The 18,304-nt window shown below is 36.0% G+C and overlaps 2 protein-coding genes across 3 annotated transcripts; both read left to right on the forward strand.

The window, feature by feature from the left end:
* LOC109110960 (lysosomal-associated transmembrane protein 5-like) lies at positions 1 to 4,943 on the forward strand. The gene is made up of 7 exons (XM_019123909.2): positions 1 to 157; positions 1,082 to 1,190; positions 1,721 to 1,797; positions 2,906 to 3,034; positions 3,161 to 3,256; positions 4,321 to 4,413; positions 4,683 to 4,943. The coding sequence occupies exons 1-7, from the start codon at positions 89 to 91 to the stop codon at positions 4,755 to 4,757; spliced, it is 648 nt and encodes a 215-aa protein (XP_018979454.1). The 5' UTR covers positions 1 to 88; the 3' UTR covers positions 4,758 to 4,943.
* A 1,620-nt stretch (positions 4,944 to 6,563) lies between these two features.
* LOC109110958 (matrilin 1) lies at positions 6,564 to 12,394 on the forward strand. 2 transcript variants are annotated; one of them, XM_042777053.1, is made up of 8 exons: positions 6,567 to 6,733; positions 8,530 to 8,876; positions 9,074 to 9,296; positions 9,882 to 10,010; positions 10,780 to 11,184; positions 11,286 to 11,438; positions 11,532 to 11,612; positions 12,144 to 12,394. In XM_042777053.1, the coding sequence occupies exons 1-8, from the start codon at positions 6,652 to 6,654 to the stop codon at positions 12,191 to 12,193; spliced, it is 1,470 nt and encodes a 489-aa protein (XP_042632987.1). In that variant the 5' UTR covers positions 6,567 to 6,651; the 3' UTR covers positions 12,194 to 12,394. The 2 variants fall into 2 exon arrangements, with proteins under 2 accessions (XP_042632988.1, XP_042632987.1); XM_042777054.1 differs by lacking the exon at positions 9,882 to 10,010 and having other exon boundaries at positions 6,564 to 6,733.
* The last annotated feature ends 5,910 nt before the right edge of the window (positions 12,395 to 18,304 follow it).

An 18,304-nucleotide genomic window follows, 5' to 3' on the forward strand; every position in this document is an offset into this window, starting at 1 on the left:
CGTGGCCACCACACAGGAACTTACATGTATATGTGTGTTAGTAACATTTCAGCTGGTTTGTGTAATTGTGAAAGAGACGAAGAGAAAGATGTCTGGAACACGTACCCTCTTCTGCCATGTCACCACGGCGACCCTCTCATTTGCCATCTTATATCTGGTAACAGCTTCATACAAACACATACAGACACTGTATACAATGTGTGTTTATATAGTCACAGTTAGTGTCTTTACTGCTGTCCTGTTCTAATCCACTTCTTGTAACTGTTTGCAGTTACTCCGGTTAGTATAAAATAGCAGGGAAATTCGTTTGCAATAGTTCTAGAGAATTTCCTACTTCCTAGAGTGTATATATATCAAGGTTTTGTACACTGGTATGGTTTTTTTCTTGTTTATTCAGTGCATACACTTAATGGAGAAGTTTGTGCATTTACAGGAAGCTGGTGCCATTTGAAGTAATAGTCAGTTACTGAGCCACAGATTGAGATTCAATATTGACCGTTCTTTTTAACAATGTTTGTTGTACAGCACTAGCCATCTCTTTATCTGAAACAGATACTAAATTAACAAACAACATACAAAGACTAAAAAAAAAAAACACTTTCACATCATGATCTGGGGGAAAAAATGAGTGAGAAAACAATGTTCCAATTTTAATTAGAATATTATGAAAACGGTGGGCCGGGGAGTTTTAATTAAAAAATAATAAAAAAATGAGTGAGAAAACAATGTTCCAATTTTAATTAGAATATTATAATAAGTTTATGAATACTTAAACCATAGTCTATAATTGTGAGCAACATCGGTTTAGGAATAAATACGTACTGTATTTAAAGCCTCCATAGAATATCTAGCTGAGGGAGAAGGTTGTGTCTATGTTATGTCATTTACACTTTTACAGGTTTTTCTGAATGAACCGCTGTTCTTGTGTAACTTGTTCTGTTGGTGTTGGCTCGGAGGAGAGAGACCAAACACACTGGCTGCCAGAATACACACAAACTGAGACACACATTTACCTTTATGAATTCATTCTGTCCCATTCATTTCATCTGTACCCTCTGTGTGTGTGTGCACGTCTCTCTAGATTGGTAATGTGCTGAAATTGGCGGGCATCATTCTATTGGTTTCATTGGATAAAGAGGCATTTTCTGTCCCCTATCATGAATCAAAGGCTACCAGGGGCCAGCGTCTCTGTGAGTTCCCTTCACACCACTCAGCCACTTCATTCAGACATTAAATGGGTTGCAAAAGTTGTATTAATAATTAATGAATTTTAGAATTGCATATTTTTTCATATAGTTTTGTCCCAAGAGTTCACATGATCAGTATCAAAAATTTACCATTTGATTAGTGACCGAGAAGTAAAGAAGAATCTCAAATATTCATTTGAACTTATATATTATATATTTATATATATATACTATATATATATATATATATATATATATATATATATATATATATATATATATATATATATATTATATATATAAAATAAGACAATATTAAAAACAACTTTGGTGTTTAGTTTTTCGGTTAAAAAAATCAATATAAAAATCCCTAAATGCTGCATTTGACCAAATATTGTTCCGTATAAGACATAAAATGATTAATCATTTTGCACAACTTAAAAAAACAAACATGAAAATAACAGATGAGGTAGTAATGATAGAATATATTAAATTGGAAGCAATTAAAATTCTCTCTATTTGTTTCTTTCCAGTTGACATCAGCACTAACATTCTGATGCTGGTCATGATGTCGATCTCTGCTGTGCTGGTCCTGTTCTCTAAACGCAAGGTACTGTGTACATGTTTATTGCCATTGACTGAAAAAGACCGTTCCCATCTATACTCTAAACATAAAAAAAATGGAAGTGTGGTTTATGAGGGAAAAAACACAGTGATATATTAAGTTAAATAAGTTTGAGGAATACATAGGAATAAATTAAAATGTGGTTTTATGAGTAAAAACAGTGATACATTACAAAATACATTTGAATAAAAATACATAAAAATATATACAGTATATATATATATTTATAGTTAATGTTTACATTTTATATATATTTTTATTGTAAAAACATTAAATATTACATAAGGTGAATTGCAGTTGGTAGTTACATACATGATCCAATGATCATATACCATTTAAGGTATAGTTTTTTTTTTTAAATCTCTTTTTTTGTGTTGTGTTTTTTGTTGATGCTTTTTTTAATACAGCAGCTTACAGGAAGAACATTGTGTTAGTTTCATTTTCCCATGCAAAGTAATAAAATACAATGCTAAACCACATTTCAATAGAAACAAAATGTAAATTCACAATTTATCTGTTTGTTTGTTTGATTTATGATGGCACAGTTTTTTAACGTGATTTTTTTTATTCATGCATTCTCTTACAAAAATTTTTTTTTTTAATTTAACCTGAACTTAAATATTTATGCCATTATTATACTATGATTTCTGTGCTGTTTGAATGCACATAATATTTAGCACAGCAAATAACTTGCTCTAATAAATACTCATTGGGAAGTTTACAAGAATAATAATAAATCAGTGCTACTGAAGTCAAATATACATACTAAATTTGTAATGTAACAATTTGTGAGGTGATACCCTTTAAATAAGTCTGGTCTGTTTTTGTTTTATTGGTTGTGTATGCATGTGCGTGTGCGAGTGTGCATCTTAGATTTTCAACTCTGCAGCCGACACCAATATTTACCCAGCTTCCAGAAAGAGAGCTTGTCTCAATATTTATGAATGTGGTGAAACACAAAATCCTAGTGCTCTCTCCAAACTACACATTTAAAATCTGATCAGACTATAACAGATTTTTTTTTTTATAACAGATGTGAATGATTGAATGTGTGATAGAAAGAAAATTCAACACCTGTGTCTCTCTGTATTAGGGCCCGATGTTTGTGCTGCCTTTTGTGCTGATGATGTTTGTGGAGCTGAGTCTGAGTTTTCTGTCCCTGTTTGATGGAGCCTGGGGTCTGCCAGGGACCCCCAGCTACAGAGACATGCTGCAAGCTATAGTGAGATCCATAACATTTTGTCAAAAAACTAAATGTTGACTTCATGACAACTGCATGGCTATTCAGCTTTCAATTTCAACATAATTGTACCCAATTAATGTGTACTTGTTTGTATGTCTTTAACAGAAGTGTCAGAAGAGAGTCGATAGGTTGAATGAGGAGGAAATTGGCCATTTCACCATGTGGTACTCTGTTCTCTTTATGATGGACATACTGCTGAAGGTATAAACCCTACACGTGTGTGAAAGTTTGTGTATAATGGGCTTCAAAAGTCTCATACTATATTGAAAATGGAATTTGAAATCACATTTAAACCATAAAATATGAGTTTTAGAAATGTATTTGTTCAATATATTTAAATATAGTATATATATTTTTAAAAAGTCATTACAGCCAAGATTTTTTAATTGAATCTTTCAAGTTTTTACACTACTGTTCAGAAGTCTCTTATGCTCACCAAGGCTGGATTTATTTGATCAAAAATACAGTAAAAACTATATTATTGATCAATTGTGTTGGTCTTTATTTGTATATCCGTATTAGTTGTTTTATTTGACAATATCTTGGAAAGTGTCCAATATTATGGAAAGTGTTATTATTAATAATAGTATTAAATATTACTACAATTTTAAATTAATTTCTATAAAATGTCATTTATTCCTGTGATGGCAAAGCTGAATTTCATGATGAAATCATTCTAATATGCTGATTTGGTGTTTAAGAAACAATTCTTCTTATTGTCAGTATTGAAAACAGTTGTGCTGCTTAATATGTTTTGTGGCAACCAATGTACATTTTTCTTTTGTAAAATTATAAATATCTTCACTGTCATTTTTTGAGCAGTTTAATTAATCTTTGCTGAACAAAAATGTTCTTTATAACAAAAATAAATTATTTAATTAAAAAATCATACAGATCCTAAACTTTTGAATGGTAGTGGATATATGACATGATATATGTAATCATCCTATAAAAATGAACTCCTGCAAAAACACGCATACAACTATATTCAAACAGTGTTGTTTTGTCTGCTGGTCTGATTTGTAGAGTCTAAAGCAAAGCTTTTTCAGCTGTAGAAAAGGGAATGTAAGGGGGATTTGAGGTATGAATGTGATGTATAGAGCCAGTCATAAAGTGTGTTCTGTCTTTGAGAAGGATTTGGGAAAAGGTAGAGGGAAGTTAAACTGCCCTCTAGATGGTTTTTACATATAAGTGTGTGTTCATTTATAGGTATTGAATAATTCTGTGCATTTGGGCTTTTATTAGTATCCCTGTGTTTTCTTTAGGTGTACATCCTTCATGTGTCAATGAGGTGTTTCTATGCCCTGAAGGCAGAAAGGATGGCTGCTGTCGCTGTTGACACTGGAAATACTGTGACAGTGAGTGCATTTATAGCAGAGTTTGTTTTGGTGTCACACAATTCAGCAGTTTTAGTGTTGTTGTTTAACATGTACATTTTTTTTTTACATATTTATTTTAAACTCCAATTCCAAACCACTGCTCATTCCATTCTGCAGACACCTTTTTACAGATGCAGATTGTTTAACACAAATAGATCAACTATATATTGTTATTTAATAATAATAATATCAATTTATCTAATGTTGTGATAAAACATTTGGATATTTGTTTTGTTTTTGACTAACAGGTGAAGCTACCTTCTTATAATGAGGCTGTCAAGATGAAAGCAGAAGACACCCCCCCTTCCTATCATGAGGCTTAAAATGAATGCATACTTGATTGGCATGATTTTATGATGGAAAATGCAAACCAAAAAAAAAAATCCTTTGGGTTTAAACCACAAATATTAAGCACAAATATTCACATGCATGCTAACAACCACATGCAACACAAACAGGCATGGCTATGCTTGCATCTTTGTTTTCACACATTAAAAGTAATTAACTGATTTATGTGTTTCTGATTATTGTGTCCTTACTGGCAGGGGAAGCATGGTGAAGGGAGGCAGGCATTCGGTTTAAACAGCAACATTTCTATGATGCACCACTGTCATGCTTATCATTAGGTCAAAAGTCAGAAGCTAGATCTTGTTATATGATTATGAGATAGTAACCTGAAGCTGTTTGCGTAAGAAAAGACGGGAAATTGAATCCCTGTAATAACCATTTTAATTGCTTGACATAATTTCATAAAATTCTAATTTTCACATCATCCTCAATGATACATGACAAATTATATATAAAGAATTTAAAATATTTATGATATCCTTAAAATGTTTCAGTGTGTTCCATTTACTTTAGTTTCCACTTAATTTGGTTTATAGCTACACATTTATTTTTATTTTTTATTTTTCAAAAAGAATTATAAATAGCTCAAGCTTTTTTCCAGGAGACTTGAGCATGCTGTAGTGTGGTACAGATGGTGCTAGAAAAAAAAAAACTTTAATGTTCTCGTCAAAGTCATTGGCACAATTTGCACACTTTTTTTTTTTTTTTGGCAGGTTGGGGATGGATGGGTGCAGGAGAAACAGTATGTGTTCAGAAACCTTTATTGCTGTATTATGCGATATATAAAACAAACACCCGCTCCTCATTTACATAGACAAACGGGACTACCGGGGAATTATTTTCGGAGTGTTCCTGTGTACTTCACAAGCAGCTTTAAAGGGTTACTCACACTTATGTTGTTCCAAACTCATATGACATTCTTTTCTGGTGGAGAGAAAACAGCAGAATGTTTGAGCTGCTTTCTTCTTTACACTGAAAGCGGATGGTAACCAGGGCTGTCAAGTTCAAAAAAAAAAAAAAAAGCATAAAGGTTTTTCATACAATTTGTGCAATGCATTTCATGATACAATAAGCTTTTTATGAGGAACTGACTGAAATCAAAGTCATACACTGATAATCTTGTGGTCACCATTCATTTTCATTGGGACACTCTGCAAAATACCTCTTTTCATGTTCTATAGAAAAAAAGGTTTAAAAAGACTTGACAGTGACAGAAAATAATGAATGAAATCTTTAACTATTTTGTACTTATAGGTAATAATGTGGCCTACACCTCAAATAGAAATGTGTGATCAAATTTGATCTCACGCACTGACACAGACACTTAGGCCAACATTTGCTCACGTGGATACTCGCATTTCCCAACGGACATACGAGACACTGCATGGTGCATATAGTAGAAAAACACAGACATACACGTACACAGTCAGAACAGAGGCTTCTGTGTTGGATCAGGCACGGAGGCTTCCCACATAATTCCTGTGCATAAATTCCTGCGTGTGTGAGATTAATTTGAGAGGAAAAGTGCCCAGAAAAGACAGATTCATCTTAATGTTTATTTGAGTTCAACCCCAAGCTAGAGACCCCTCCTAGGGCTCCAAATGAACTCGGTTTCCCTTACACAAACATATACACAGATCAAGGTGTGTTTGTCTTTCCTACCCAAACTCTAGGATTTTCGGAGCAGGTATCCCCCTCCCCCCAAAACAGCCTGTTCACCTCGGGGAGATGGATTTGAGGGCGGCGTCTCGAAACCTAAGTGTGTATTTGTGAATACGTGTGTGTTGATAACCTGTACGTTTCTCTCTCTGTGAATCAGTCTGTCTCTGGTTGTCGAGCAGGTCATTAGAACTCACGCCGCATTACAGTATGACATTGCCGGGGTTTGTGATGCTGCTATGCATCCTGGGAGCTCAAGCCACCATGGATTTGAGAAATGCTGCTGCTATGGGTAAGAAAACTACAACATCAATGTCATGAATTTATCACTGGATACTAAAAACCCAATACCAACAGGATTAATGTTTTGCTGTTGAATATGTAACAAAGGGCAAACTTCATCCCAGCTCACAAAAAAAATTGTGTTACTTGCTGAAAAAGCATGGAAATGCATGCTGGTTAGTGCTGGTTGACCTGCTTGCTACATAGTCATAACTATAAAGAACAGCATGCAAAAAAAAGGAAGGTCAACCAGCAGGATTTTAAAGGATAGTTCACCCAAAAATGAACATATTGTCATTGTTGTTGCAAACCTGTATGAGTTTCTTTCTTCTGCTGAACACAAAAGAAGATATGCAAGTCAGTGGCTACCAGCAACTGTTTGGTTAACAAAATTCTTCAAAATATTTTCTTTTGTGTTCAACAGAAGTAAAAAAACTCATACAGGTTTGGAAAAACTTGAAGGTGAGTAAATAATGACAGAACTTAAATTTTTAGGTGAGCTGTCACACGAGTTATCACGTTTGTAGAAAGATTTTACTTAAAATCATTATATTTGCCTGTATTTTTATTTTACACAATAGTTTAGATCAGTGCTTCCCAAACCTGTCCTGGAGGACCCCCTGCCCTGCACCTTTTGTATGTCACCCTTATCTAACACACCTGATTCCACTCATCAGCTCATTAGTAGAGACTGCAAGAACTAAATTGGGTGTCTCTGATTAGGTAGAATTTAATGTTAAGCATATATGTGACCTCTAAACTAGAAAATGATGTACATTATATCCTAAAGATAGAATTTAATGTTAAGCATATATGTGACCTTTGACCTCGAAAAGCGTGTACTGTGAAGCCTAAATTTCCTAGATCTAGCATTTTTGTAATTTTAACTTCTGTGTAGAATTACATTATCTCCTCTTGTTCTCAAGATAATTTTCTGTGTTCTAAAGGTATGCTTAGATAATCTATAATTAAATTATTAGTTTTATTTTCATTGGTATATTTGTTAAAAAAAATACTAGAGAAACCTCAATCAAGTTGGTAATTAGGGTTATGTTTCCAGTGGTTGTATATAACGTGTATGTTCTCTAGGAAAATGTGTTTTTAAGGTTTCAAATATCACTACATTTGTACACAAAGAGGCCCTGTACTGCGCGAGAGTGTGTGTATGCATACCTGAGGCTGAATGTATAATCAATGGGAGTTATTATGAGAACGGCCAACACTGTACATTTATTAAGTTACCTGCAGACTGCAGTCTGGCTTTTCACTCTTATTTTCCTTCCCTTACCCCAATTTGTACAATACCATTTAAAAGTTTGGGGTCAGGAAGTTTATTTATTCTTTTTTAATAAATACTTTCATTCAGCAAAGATGCATTAAATTAATCAAAAGTGACAGTAAAGACATTCATAATGTTACAAAAAGATTTCTATTTCAAAAAAATGCTGTTCTTTTGACAATTATATTTCATTCTGGGAAAAAATGTACCAGTTTCCACAAAAATATTAAGCAGCACAACATTTAACATTGATAATAATAACTAAAAAAATCAACCTATTAGAATGTTTTCTGGAGTATCATGTGACATTGAAAACTGGATTATTGGCTGCTGAAAATTCAGCATTGTCATCACAAAAATATATTCAAATAGAACAGAGTTAATTTAAATTGTAATAATATTTCACAATATTACTGTTTGCTTTATTTTTGATCAAATAAATGCAGCATTGGTAAGCATAAGAGACTTCTCTTCTCCATATATTCACACATATTTACATATTCTCTTCATTCTTTCCCTCTTTCCAGCTGCAGGCTTGTGTAACACCAAACCCACTGATTTGGTGTTCATCATCGATAGCTCTCGAAGTGTCCGCCCCTCGGAGTTCGAGCAGGTCAAGGTCTTTCTGACCAAAGTAATTGACGGTTTGAATGTTGGGCCTGATGCTACTCGCGTGGGCGTCGTCAACTACGCCAGTCGGGTGAAGAACGAGGTCTCTCTAAAGTCCCACAAAACCAAGGCAGCGCTGGTCAAGGCCGTGTCCAAGATCGAGCCATTGTCCACCGGTACCATGACTGGCCTCGCCATCCAGTTTGCCATGAACGTGGCCTTCAGTGAAGCTGAGGGAGCACGCAAATCCCCTGACATCAGCAAGGTCAGAGTCCTAGCAATCCCATAAAACCACCATATCAGCATCATTAACAGTGTTAAGCCCCTTAAACATGCATCTTGCATTAGGTAATCCATAATCGATAAATTAGGCACAGGCGAACATATGAATCTACTATTAAGTGAGCAAATTGCCAGTTTTAGGTCAGTTTAATAAAATATGTCATTAATAAATATTTACAGGTGGCCATTATTGTGACTGATGGCAGACCGCAGGACAACATCCGAGACATTGCAGCAAGGGCGCGGGAGGCTGGCATTGAGATATTCGCCACCGGAGTTGGTCGCGTGGACATGACCACACTCAGACAGATGGCCAGCGAGCCTCTCGAGGATCACGTTGACTATGTGGAGAGCTACAGCCTCATTGAGAAGCTCACCAAGAAGTTCCAGGAAGCCTTCTGTGGTAAGAGGAAGGAGGAGGGTGAGAGGAAGAAAGGGGAGGGAATAGAGGTCTGGAGACTGTTCTCACCATGGCCGCTGAATTTAAAGGTGTATATAAAACAGAGGGCATGAGTATGCATAGGGCATGTTATCATTAATCTCAACTTCAGACATAGATCTCCACCCTGTGCTTGATGCTCCACAGCACTCGGTTTTTTGGGGGAGGAAGTAAAAGCATGTGTAACCACTGATGTGATTGTAGTCGCTGTAGTGCAGTGCTTCTCAGCTTGCTGACATTAGAGAGTTTTCACCCAATTTCAAACTTTAAAAGGCTGAGAACCAATGCAGTAGAAAGTCTGGATCAGAGCAACAGCCGCCTGAGACAAAAAACATTGAGACTAACACCAAAACTTTTATATATGTGAAGGCCTCAGGTGCCTGGGTCTCTGACATATTTCTGTGTGTTTTAAAGATTTGCTGTTCATTTGAGTACAGCAGATTGTTAAAACGCATTGATTTTCTTGAATTCCCACTTCACATAGAGTAATTCTCTCCTCGCTAACCCTTCCTTCCCCCACCCGGTGTGTGTGTGTTACATTCATGGTAGAGGTTGTGTCGGACCTATGCGTGACAGGCGATCATGACTGTGAGCACATTTGCATCAGCACACCCGGATCTTTCAAGTGTGCCTGCAGAGAGGGATATACACTTCAGGGCGACGGCCGATCATGCAGCGGTGAGTATGTATGAATGTTGGGTAAGTGTCAAAGACTTAAGTAAAAGACTTCATAGCCATGTGCCGTTTTTGATGTACTGTATATAAAACCCCTGCTTTAAAGATGAATCATATTCTTAATGGCCAAGAGACATTTTATCTTTCACAGCCTACTAACCAAACACATTCACTCTACACTCTACAGACCCATTAATTGATTGTGAGAAAAGAATAATGTAATATTATTTATAAATAAATAAATAATTGGCTTTGACACAATACTGAAGCCAAAGAAATTTTTGGGAAATATTATCTGGGAAATATTTACTTTGATATAAGGTGATATCTTTTTTTTCTACCCACTATTAGAGTAATGTTAGATGTGTAAAACTATGTTTATATATTATATAATTACAAGCAAGGTGAGATTTTTCTATTTTTTTTTTTTTTTTTACACAAATGTATGCAAATTCAGATTTTATTTTTTATTGTTGAAAACTAGGACCATGAATAGATTAATTAATGGGATTTGGGGGGATTTTACATTTATAAATAATTATATTTTCCAAATGAATTAAAAAAAAAAAAAACTTTTTTTAATATACATAATTATTTTCTTAAGCTTATATGTTGACAGCCCTAAAAAAAATATTTTGTAAAATCATTTTGTTTTTCTCTCTCAAATTTTTGGTTGACCCCCAGCACCCTCTCGCGGTCCCCTGGGGGTTCCTGGACCCCAGTTAGGAAACTCATGCGTTACCATAAATGTCCTCTGTCTCTCTTATCCCAGCTTGCAGTAATGCAGCCATAGATGTGGTCTTCTTGATCGATGGCTCCAAGAGTGTGAGACCAGAGAACTTCGAGCTGGTCAAGAAATGGATCAACCTGATCATAGACAAACTGGACGTGTCAGAGACAAACACCCATGTGGGACTAGTGCAGTATTCCAGCACCGTGAAGCAAGAGTTCCCCCTGGGACGCTACAACAACAAAAAGGCCCTGAAAGAAGCAGTGAAAAAGATGGACTATATGGAGAGGGGAACCATGACTGGCCAGGCCATCAGTTTCCTAGTGGACAATAGCTTCACTCCTAACCAGGGTGCCAGACCTGGAGTGGCAAAGGTCGGTATTGTCTTCACTGATGGCAGGTCACAAGACTTCATTGGAGACGCTGCCAAGAAGGCCAAGGAGAATGGTTAGGAAAACACACACACACACACACACACAGAAATTCAATGCACAGAGCAATGTGTATGAGTTCTGAGTGTTTTACAGTGTGCTGTGTCTGTGCTTTAGGCTTCAAGATGTATGCTGTGGGTGTTGGCAATGCTGTTGAGGATGAGCTGAAAGAAATCGCCTCTGAACCTGTCACTGACCATTACTTCTACACGGCTGACTTCAAAACCATGAACCAAATTGCCAAGAAGCTGCAAATCAATGTTTGTCAGGGTAAATAAAATCATACATACACACACAATGAATATGACCTTCAAACTAGCATTTCATCAACTGAGTTTGTTTTTGCTGTCCTGTTACTTGCAGAGGAAGATCCCTGTGAATGTAATTCCATTGTCAAGTTCCAGAAAAAAGTGGAGGAGGCACTACAGGCATTAACAAAGAAATATATCCTTTCCTGTGTTCGGGTTAAAAATTTACTCTACACAAATTTCTGTTTTGCTCAATATCAATACTGATTTACAGAATGCTGAGAGGTGAGATGTACCTTTTTTTCAAGAAGGTTTTGAGATAAAACACATTTGCACTCATAGTATGAGAAGAAATTAGAGAAGAAAATTAGGGTGTGTACAATATAGTGGAACCATACTGGTTAAAAGCTGATTTTTATTGGGTTTAATGGATATATATCTGCCAATATTGGAAATCTAATAATGCATGCTCGTTTTTACCTATTTGTATAAAAAATCAAAAATATAGTATATAAAATATTGGTAATTTACTGGTTATCATCCATAAAAATGAAAATCATTATCGGCTTATCAAAATGACCAGAATTTTAGTATTGATGCATCCCTAAAAGAAAAATGTGTAGGTTTAGACAAAAATGTATAAAGCATCAGAATGTATGAGGCATCAGAAATGTTTAGAGCTGGTTAGGATGCTACTATTACATTATTTCCTTGACAACAGCATCACTGGAAGCTGTGATGAAAAGGATCGCCGCCCTGGAGAACAAGATTGTTTGAGAAGGCACCAACATCTAATTCTCACACTGCCATCCCTTTCTTTTCTTGTAAAAAAACACCTCCTGTGACCTCTGACCCTAATGCTTAAGTTCCTCTCCTCCACTCCAATTATTTCTGCTACTCTCCCTTCATCACTATTGTCCATGGGGATGGAGCACTGATTGCGATGGTGACCATGGTTTACTTGACCATGCTTGCTCCGAATTTGCGTTGAGTGAAATTCTACCGTGTCGTCCCATATGGTCTGAGAAGATCTTCACATGCAACATGGACAATGAAATTCTACCCATATGGTCTGAGAAGATCTTCACATGCAACATGGACAATGAAGTCTTCCCTGTGGGGAGGTGGTGTGTACATTAAATCCAGTGAAGTTTCCATTCTGTCTTCACTTTTCTTAATTCTACCTTTCTCAAACACATTCTTTGAGATTTTGCCCCCAAAATCTTATTTTATATGGAATATATATATAATAGTAATTTAATATAAGATTGGACTTGAAATAAATGTGTGAACATTTGATCATTTTAAAGCACACACAAAAGCAGACACAACACACACACATAACTCACAAGCAAACATTCACTGACTCAGCAAGTACTAAACATACTGCTTGTGATGATTCAATAAAATCCCATTTTGTGTCTGTGTCTTTGTTTGTTGTGTCCTTGTTTTTGTGTGTCGAACAGTTGTGCTTTAGGCTTGATTTCACTTCAATGCAAGATTAGATAAGAGAAAATGTTAAGTATAATTATTAAAGGAGCCCCAGGTACAGAGGGATGTATAGTGTAAGCATAAGGGCCTGTGCGCCTGTATAGCAGCTATAGCTATACAACACCAGCAGTAATGAAAGGTTGTAGATGAAGTGAATGAGGCTTTCTCTCATCAACTATAGAGTTTTCTCTGTTATACTTCATTATCTTTTTTCTTTAAGACACACAATTTTTATGTTCAATTGTAAACCTATAGCCCTTATTTAATTTAGTTGAGGCTGTTTTTTTAAACCTTACTTAGTTTTGTTCATGGTTTTTGAGTCTAAGCAAAATTGGCCTATTATGGTTCCTAGCTGGTCTAAGACAGGCATTAATTCAATGACCAGCAACCATGTTCCAGTTTGACCACTTTAAAGATAGATTCACAAATAACCTGCCTGATCTGTCTCAGCTGCTCAGTGTTCCCATAAACACAAATTAACTAGATGAAATGACTAGCAGTATGGGCACAATCTTCTCAAATACATTAGATACTGTCGTGCCCATCAGATTAAAAATGGTTAGAGAGAAAAATACTGCACCATGGTACAACAGTAATACTCAGGTTCTAAAGAGAGATACCCGTAACCTAAAGCGCAAATGGAAACAAACCCATTTAGAGGTCTTTAAAATTGCATGGAAAGAAAGCATATGCCACTACAATAAGGCTCTAAAAGATGCCAGGGCTGAGCATTTCCACAAACTCATAGAAAATAACCAAAACAATCCAGTCGCTAGACTAACAAATAAAAAGACATCACCTGAACTGAACATTCCATCACAGTTTAGTAGTAATGACTTTATGAATTTCTTCAAAGAGAAAATCGAAACTATTCGAAATACAATTCTAAATGCATAACCTTTGACTGCGTTTTATGATCCAGCCTCTGTTACTGCCCCTAAAGAACAATTACAGAACAATAATAAACAATAGAACAATAAACCCTCTTGTCTGAATGACTATCGTCCAGTTGCCCTCACATCAATAGTCATGGAAGGTCTCCGAGGGACTGGTTAAAAACTACATCTGCTCCTCCATCCCGGATACTTTAAACCCTCTTCAGTTTGCCTATCACCCCAACAGATCTACTGATGATGCCATCTCTCACATCCTGCACTCTTCTCTCACGCACATTGACAGCAATAACAGGAACTATGTAAGGCTGCTATTTATCGACTATAGCTCAGCTTTCAATACTATAGTCCCCATAAAGCTAGCTTCTAAACTCATGGACCTCGGCCTGAATTCTTCACTCTGCAACTGGATTCTAGATTTCTTCACCGGCAGACCTCAAGTGGTGAAAGTAGGCCAGTACACCTCCCACTCCATCACCCTGAATGTAGGAGCCCCACAGGGCTGTGTCCTGAGTCCCCTGCTCTACTCTCTCCACACACATGACTGCGTGTCTTCCCACAGCTCCACATCTATTATCAAATTTGCTGATGATACTGTGGTTCTGGGCCTCATTTCCAACAATAATGAAGCCGCATACTTGGATGAGGTAGAGAAACTTACATCATGGTGCCAGGACAATTGTCTCTCTCTGAATGTGAGCAAAACTAAAGAGCTGATTGTTGACTTCAGGAAGAGACAGCAGCAGCCCTATACTCCTCTTATGATCAGCGGGACCCCTGTGGAGAGGGTGAGCAGCTTCACAGGGTCTGCTCTCCCCTCTCTGCAGGACATCTACCTCAAATGCTGCAAAAGCAGAGCTGTTAAAATCATCAAGGACTCCATCCAACCCAGTAACCATCTTTTCACTTTGCTGCCATCTGGTAAGCGCTTCCGTAGCCTGATGGCAAAAACTGAGAGACTTAGGAGGAGTTTCTTCCCCCAGGTCATCAGGCTCCTAAACTCAAAACCAGCCTCTTAACATCTTCATGTCTCCACTATATATTCACTTTATCAGTAAGATATTCATTCTCTACCTCACATTGACATTGACATACTGACAGTGTCACAACCTGTTTGCACATTTGCCTCTTGTACATTCCTGTGTATCTTAATATTTAAGACTACAGTATAATGCACATATGCACAATTGCACATTGCCTCTTGTACATCCCTGGGTATCTTAATATTTAAGACTACAGTGTACTTTCATGCACATTATTTTCCATTCTATATTTAATTGTACAGTATACATCTTTTTTATATTTTATTCTTATATTTTTATTGTTTACTTTTATTTCATTCTTTCATAGCTATATTTATGTATATTTTCATCTGTGTTGTATTCTTTAATAATTGCACTGTCCATGGAGCAGACCTGACTCACATTTCACTGCTGATTATATATTTATTTATTTTATTTATCCTTTATTTAGCCAGGAAAAAAATCCCATTGAGATATAATAATCTCTTCTTCCAGGGAGACCTGGTCAAAAACGGCAGCACACATATAGTTTCAAACACATCCATACATAAATTAAAACACAAACAATCCAACAAATCAAAAATAGATCGAAGTTCAAGAAAAACACAAGACTCTTTAAATGTAGAATACAGAATCATTTAAAAGTGCTCAAAGATGGCAAAGACTCTAATTTCAATACATTTTTGTAGGTCGTTCCAAAACCCTAGGGGCATAAAAAAGAAAAAGCATGCTTTCCAAATTCAGTGAATACTCTTGGGACTTTTGTAACAAAGATGCAGCTGCTGATCTGGTACCATATAACCATTAGTATAAAAAGTTAAAAATTTTGTAATGTATGATGGTATAATTTACCAAGGAGTGCCTTTGGCAATAAATACATACATGTGTAAATTTCTCCTATGATACAAAGAGAACCATGATAAAGATTCATACAAAATACAATGATGCGTACGGTATTCTTACAAAAACGTAACGCTGCATGATAAAACAGAGTCCAATTTCTTAGTACAGAGGAAGCTGCATGCATGTAAACAAGATCACCATAGTCAATTATTGTTAAAAGTAGCTCTCTCAACCAGTTTCTTTCGGGCCTTAGGGAAAACAATTTTAAAACGATAGAAAAACCCTAGTTTTGATTTAAGCTTCTTCAGCAATTGATCAATGTGAACATTAAATGCTAATTTTTTCATCTAGCCATTACCTAATATTTATAGGAACCGACTCTTTCAATGTTCTGAACCACATAAAGTTGATATTGTTATGTCTGTATCCTTACGGTGAGTGCGGTTAAATCATCATATTATTTTGTCTTCTTTGAATTTAAAAAACTAATTTTAATTTATCCAACGTATATTGTATATTTAAATGCTTTTTGTAAATTCATCAGAGCTTGATTTATAGATGCTGCTGCTGTATAAATAATTGAGTCATCAGCATATAGATGCACATTAGCAGAATCTTACTCCTGAATCCAAATCATTTATAAAAATAGAAAATAGGATAGGAGATAAAATAGATCCTTGTGGAACTCCTTTTTTAACTTGAAGAAAAGGAGAATTATAATTTTCTATATTCACACATTGAGTTCGGTTCTGATAGATAATTATCAAACCATTTCATAGCAGCTTCACTAATACCGTATAGATCTAAGTTTCTGTAATAATAAATTATGATCAACAGAGTCGAAGGCTTTTGAAAGGTCGACAAATAATGCGGCACAGGACTTTTTACAATCTAAAGAGTTTATAAGGTCATTTGTAACTAATAAAACGCTGCAGTTAGGGTACTATGACCTGCTCTAAAGACTGGTAATCGTTAAGAACATTATTATCTGTTAAAAATTGTTTTTTAAAAAAATTTGATCGTTTAGCAAATCATTACATCTAAACTAACAACACTTTTACGGCTCTATATAACTGTGTATGTGAATCTTGAATCTTGAATTGAATACAGTGTTTAACAACTAGGACAAGAAGAACTAAATAAACTAATCATTACATCTAAACTAACAACACTTTTACTAGATCCCATTCCCACTAAACTATTGAAAGAGTTGTTATCTGTAGCAGAAGAGCCTTCTCTCAATATTATTAATTCATCTCTATCTCTAGGTCATGTTCCAAAACTATTTAAAATGCCAGTTATTAAGCCTCTCATTAAGAAACCGCAATAAACTAACAAATTACAGACCCATTTCAAATCTTCCGTTTATGTCTAAAATATAAGGTGTTACAGATATAAAACAATGGATGACCAGTAAATAATCTCCTATTAAATTCTGACAAGACTGAGGTATTACTTATTGGACCTAAAACCTGCACACAGAATCTCTCAGAATACAATTTGCAACTAGAAGGATGTACTGTTATTATGTCATCATCAGCAGTTAAAGACCTGGTTCTTATATTAGACAGCAACTTATCTTTCGATAATCGTATTTCCTATGTTACAAAAACAGCCTTCTTTCACCTCAGAAACATTTCTAAGATACGGAACGTGTTATCTGTGTAAGATTCATGATCTCTCAACTAGATTACTGTAGATTACTGTAATGCACTACTAGCTGGTTGCCCTGCATCATCAGTAAAGAATCTACATGTAGTCCAAAATGCAGCGGCTAGAGTTCTTACCAGGTCAAGAAAATATGATCTGATCTTACTGATAATACTGATCTTCTTATGCCCTATAATCCATCATGCTCTTTAACGTCACGAAACTTTGGGCTTTTAGTAGTAGCTACCTAGGAGTAGGATATAAGTCCACTAAAGGAGGGAGTTAATTTTCCCATCTGGCTCCTAAACTCTGAGATAGTCTTCCTGATAATGTCTGGCCCGGGGCACAAACACACTCTTTCTGTTTAAATCTAGATTAAAGACACATCTCTTCAGCCAAGCATTCGCATAACCAATCTCAATCTCACCCTTTTCCCAGTTAGATCAGATAAAATTCACAAACATTTTTTGCTTGAAACATTATGAACCGCAGCCACGCCGATTCTCTTCTATCTGCTCCTACCCTGGGACGCCCCTCTTGAGGTAACTAGAGATTACGCCTGCTCCAGTGTGGATCCAGCCTCATAGAAAGACTTCAGATGATCCAACACCTTTGAAGAAATGATGCTGCAGAACCCCTGCGAGACCCCAGATGATGCCAACTTGAAGCTTCTGGCTAAAATTAAAAAAATAGATTTAGGAATAAATATAATATTTCCAAAATGATCTAACATACACTTTCATTTCATCAACTATGAAAGCGTCAAGACTTGTAGGCTACATTGTTTTATTTTTACCTAACCCTAAAAGAATCAGGCCCTCAAGCTATGTCAAGATGATAACTTAGTTTGGTCCATACAGCAGAACCAAATCGGCAGGTCATACATGATGTTAACACAGTATACCCGTTTACAGCTGGAGCAGGGCGCTCTGATCTCCGTTACCGGCGGATTGCGTCATGCTGCACCGGAAAGGTGATGCAAGAGTCCG

This window comes from Cyprinus carpio, chromosome A19, assembly GCF_018340385.1.
Source record: "Cyprinus carpio isolate SPL01 chromosome A19, ASM1834038v1, whole genome shotgun sequence".
Lineage (NCBI taxonomy): Eukaryota > Metazoa > Chordata > Actinopteri > Cypriniformes > Cyprinidae > Cyprinus > Cyprinus carpio.

Bases quoted from the DNA above. Each gene is read 5' to 3' on its own strand.
- LOC109110960 (XM_019123909.2), top strand. From the start codon at position 89: ATGTCTGGAACACGTACCCTCTTCTGCCATGTCACCACGGCGACCCTC. The intron at 158-1,081 runs GTAACAGCTTCA...ACGTCTCTCTAG, and splicing joins CATTTGCCATCTTATATCTG to ATTGGTAATGTGCTGAAATT. The intron at 4,414-4,682 runs GTGAGTGCATTT...TTTGACTAACAG, and splicing joins ACACTGGAAATACTGTGACA to GTGAAGCTACCTTCTTATAA.
- LOC109110958 (XM_042777053.1), top strand. From the start codon at position 6,652: ATGACATTGCCGGGGTTTGTGATGCTGCTATGCATCCTGGGAGCTCAA. The intron at 8,877-9,073 runs GTCAGAGTCCTA...AAATATTTACAG, and splicing joins AATCCCCTGACATCAGCAAG to GTGGCCATTATTGTGACTGA. The intron at 11,185-11,285 runs GTTAGGAAAACA...TCTGTGCTTTAG, and splicing joins CAAGAAGGCCAAGGAGAATG to GCTTCAAGATGTATGCTGTG.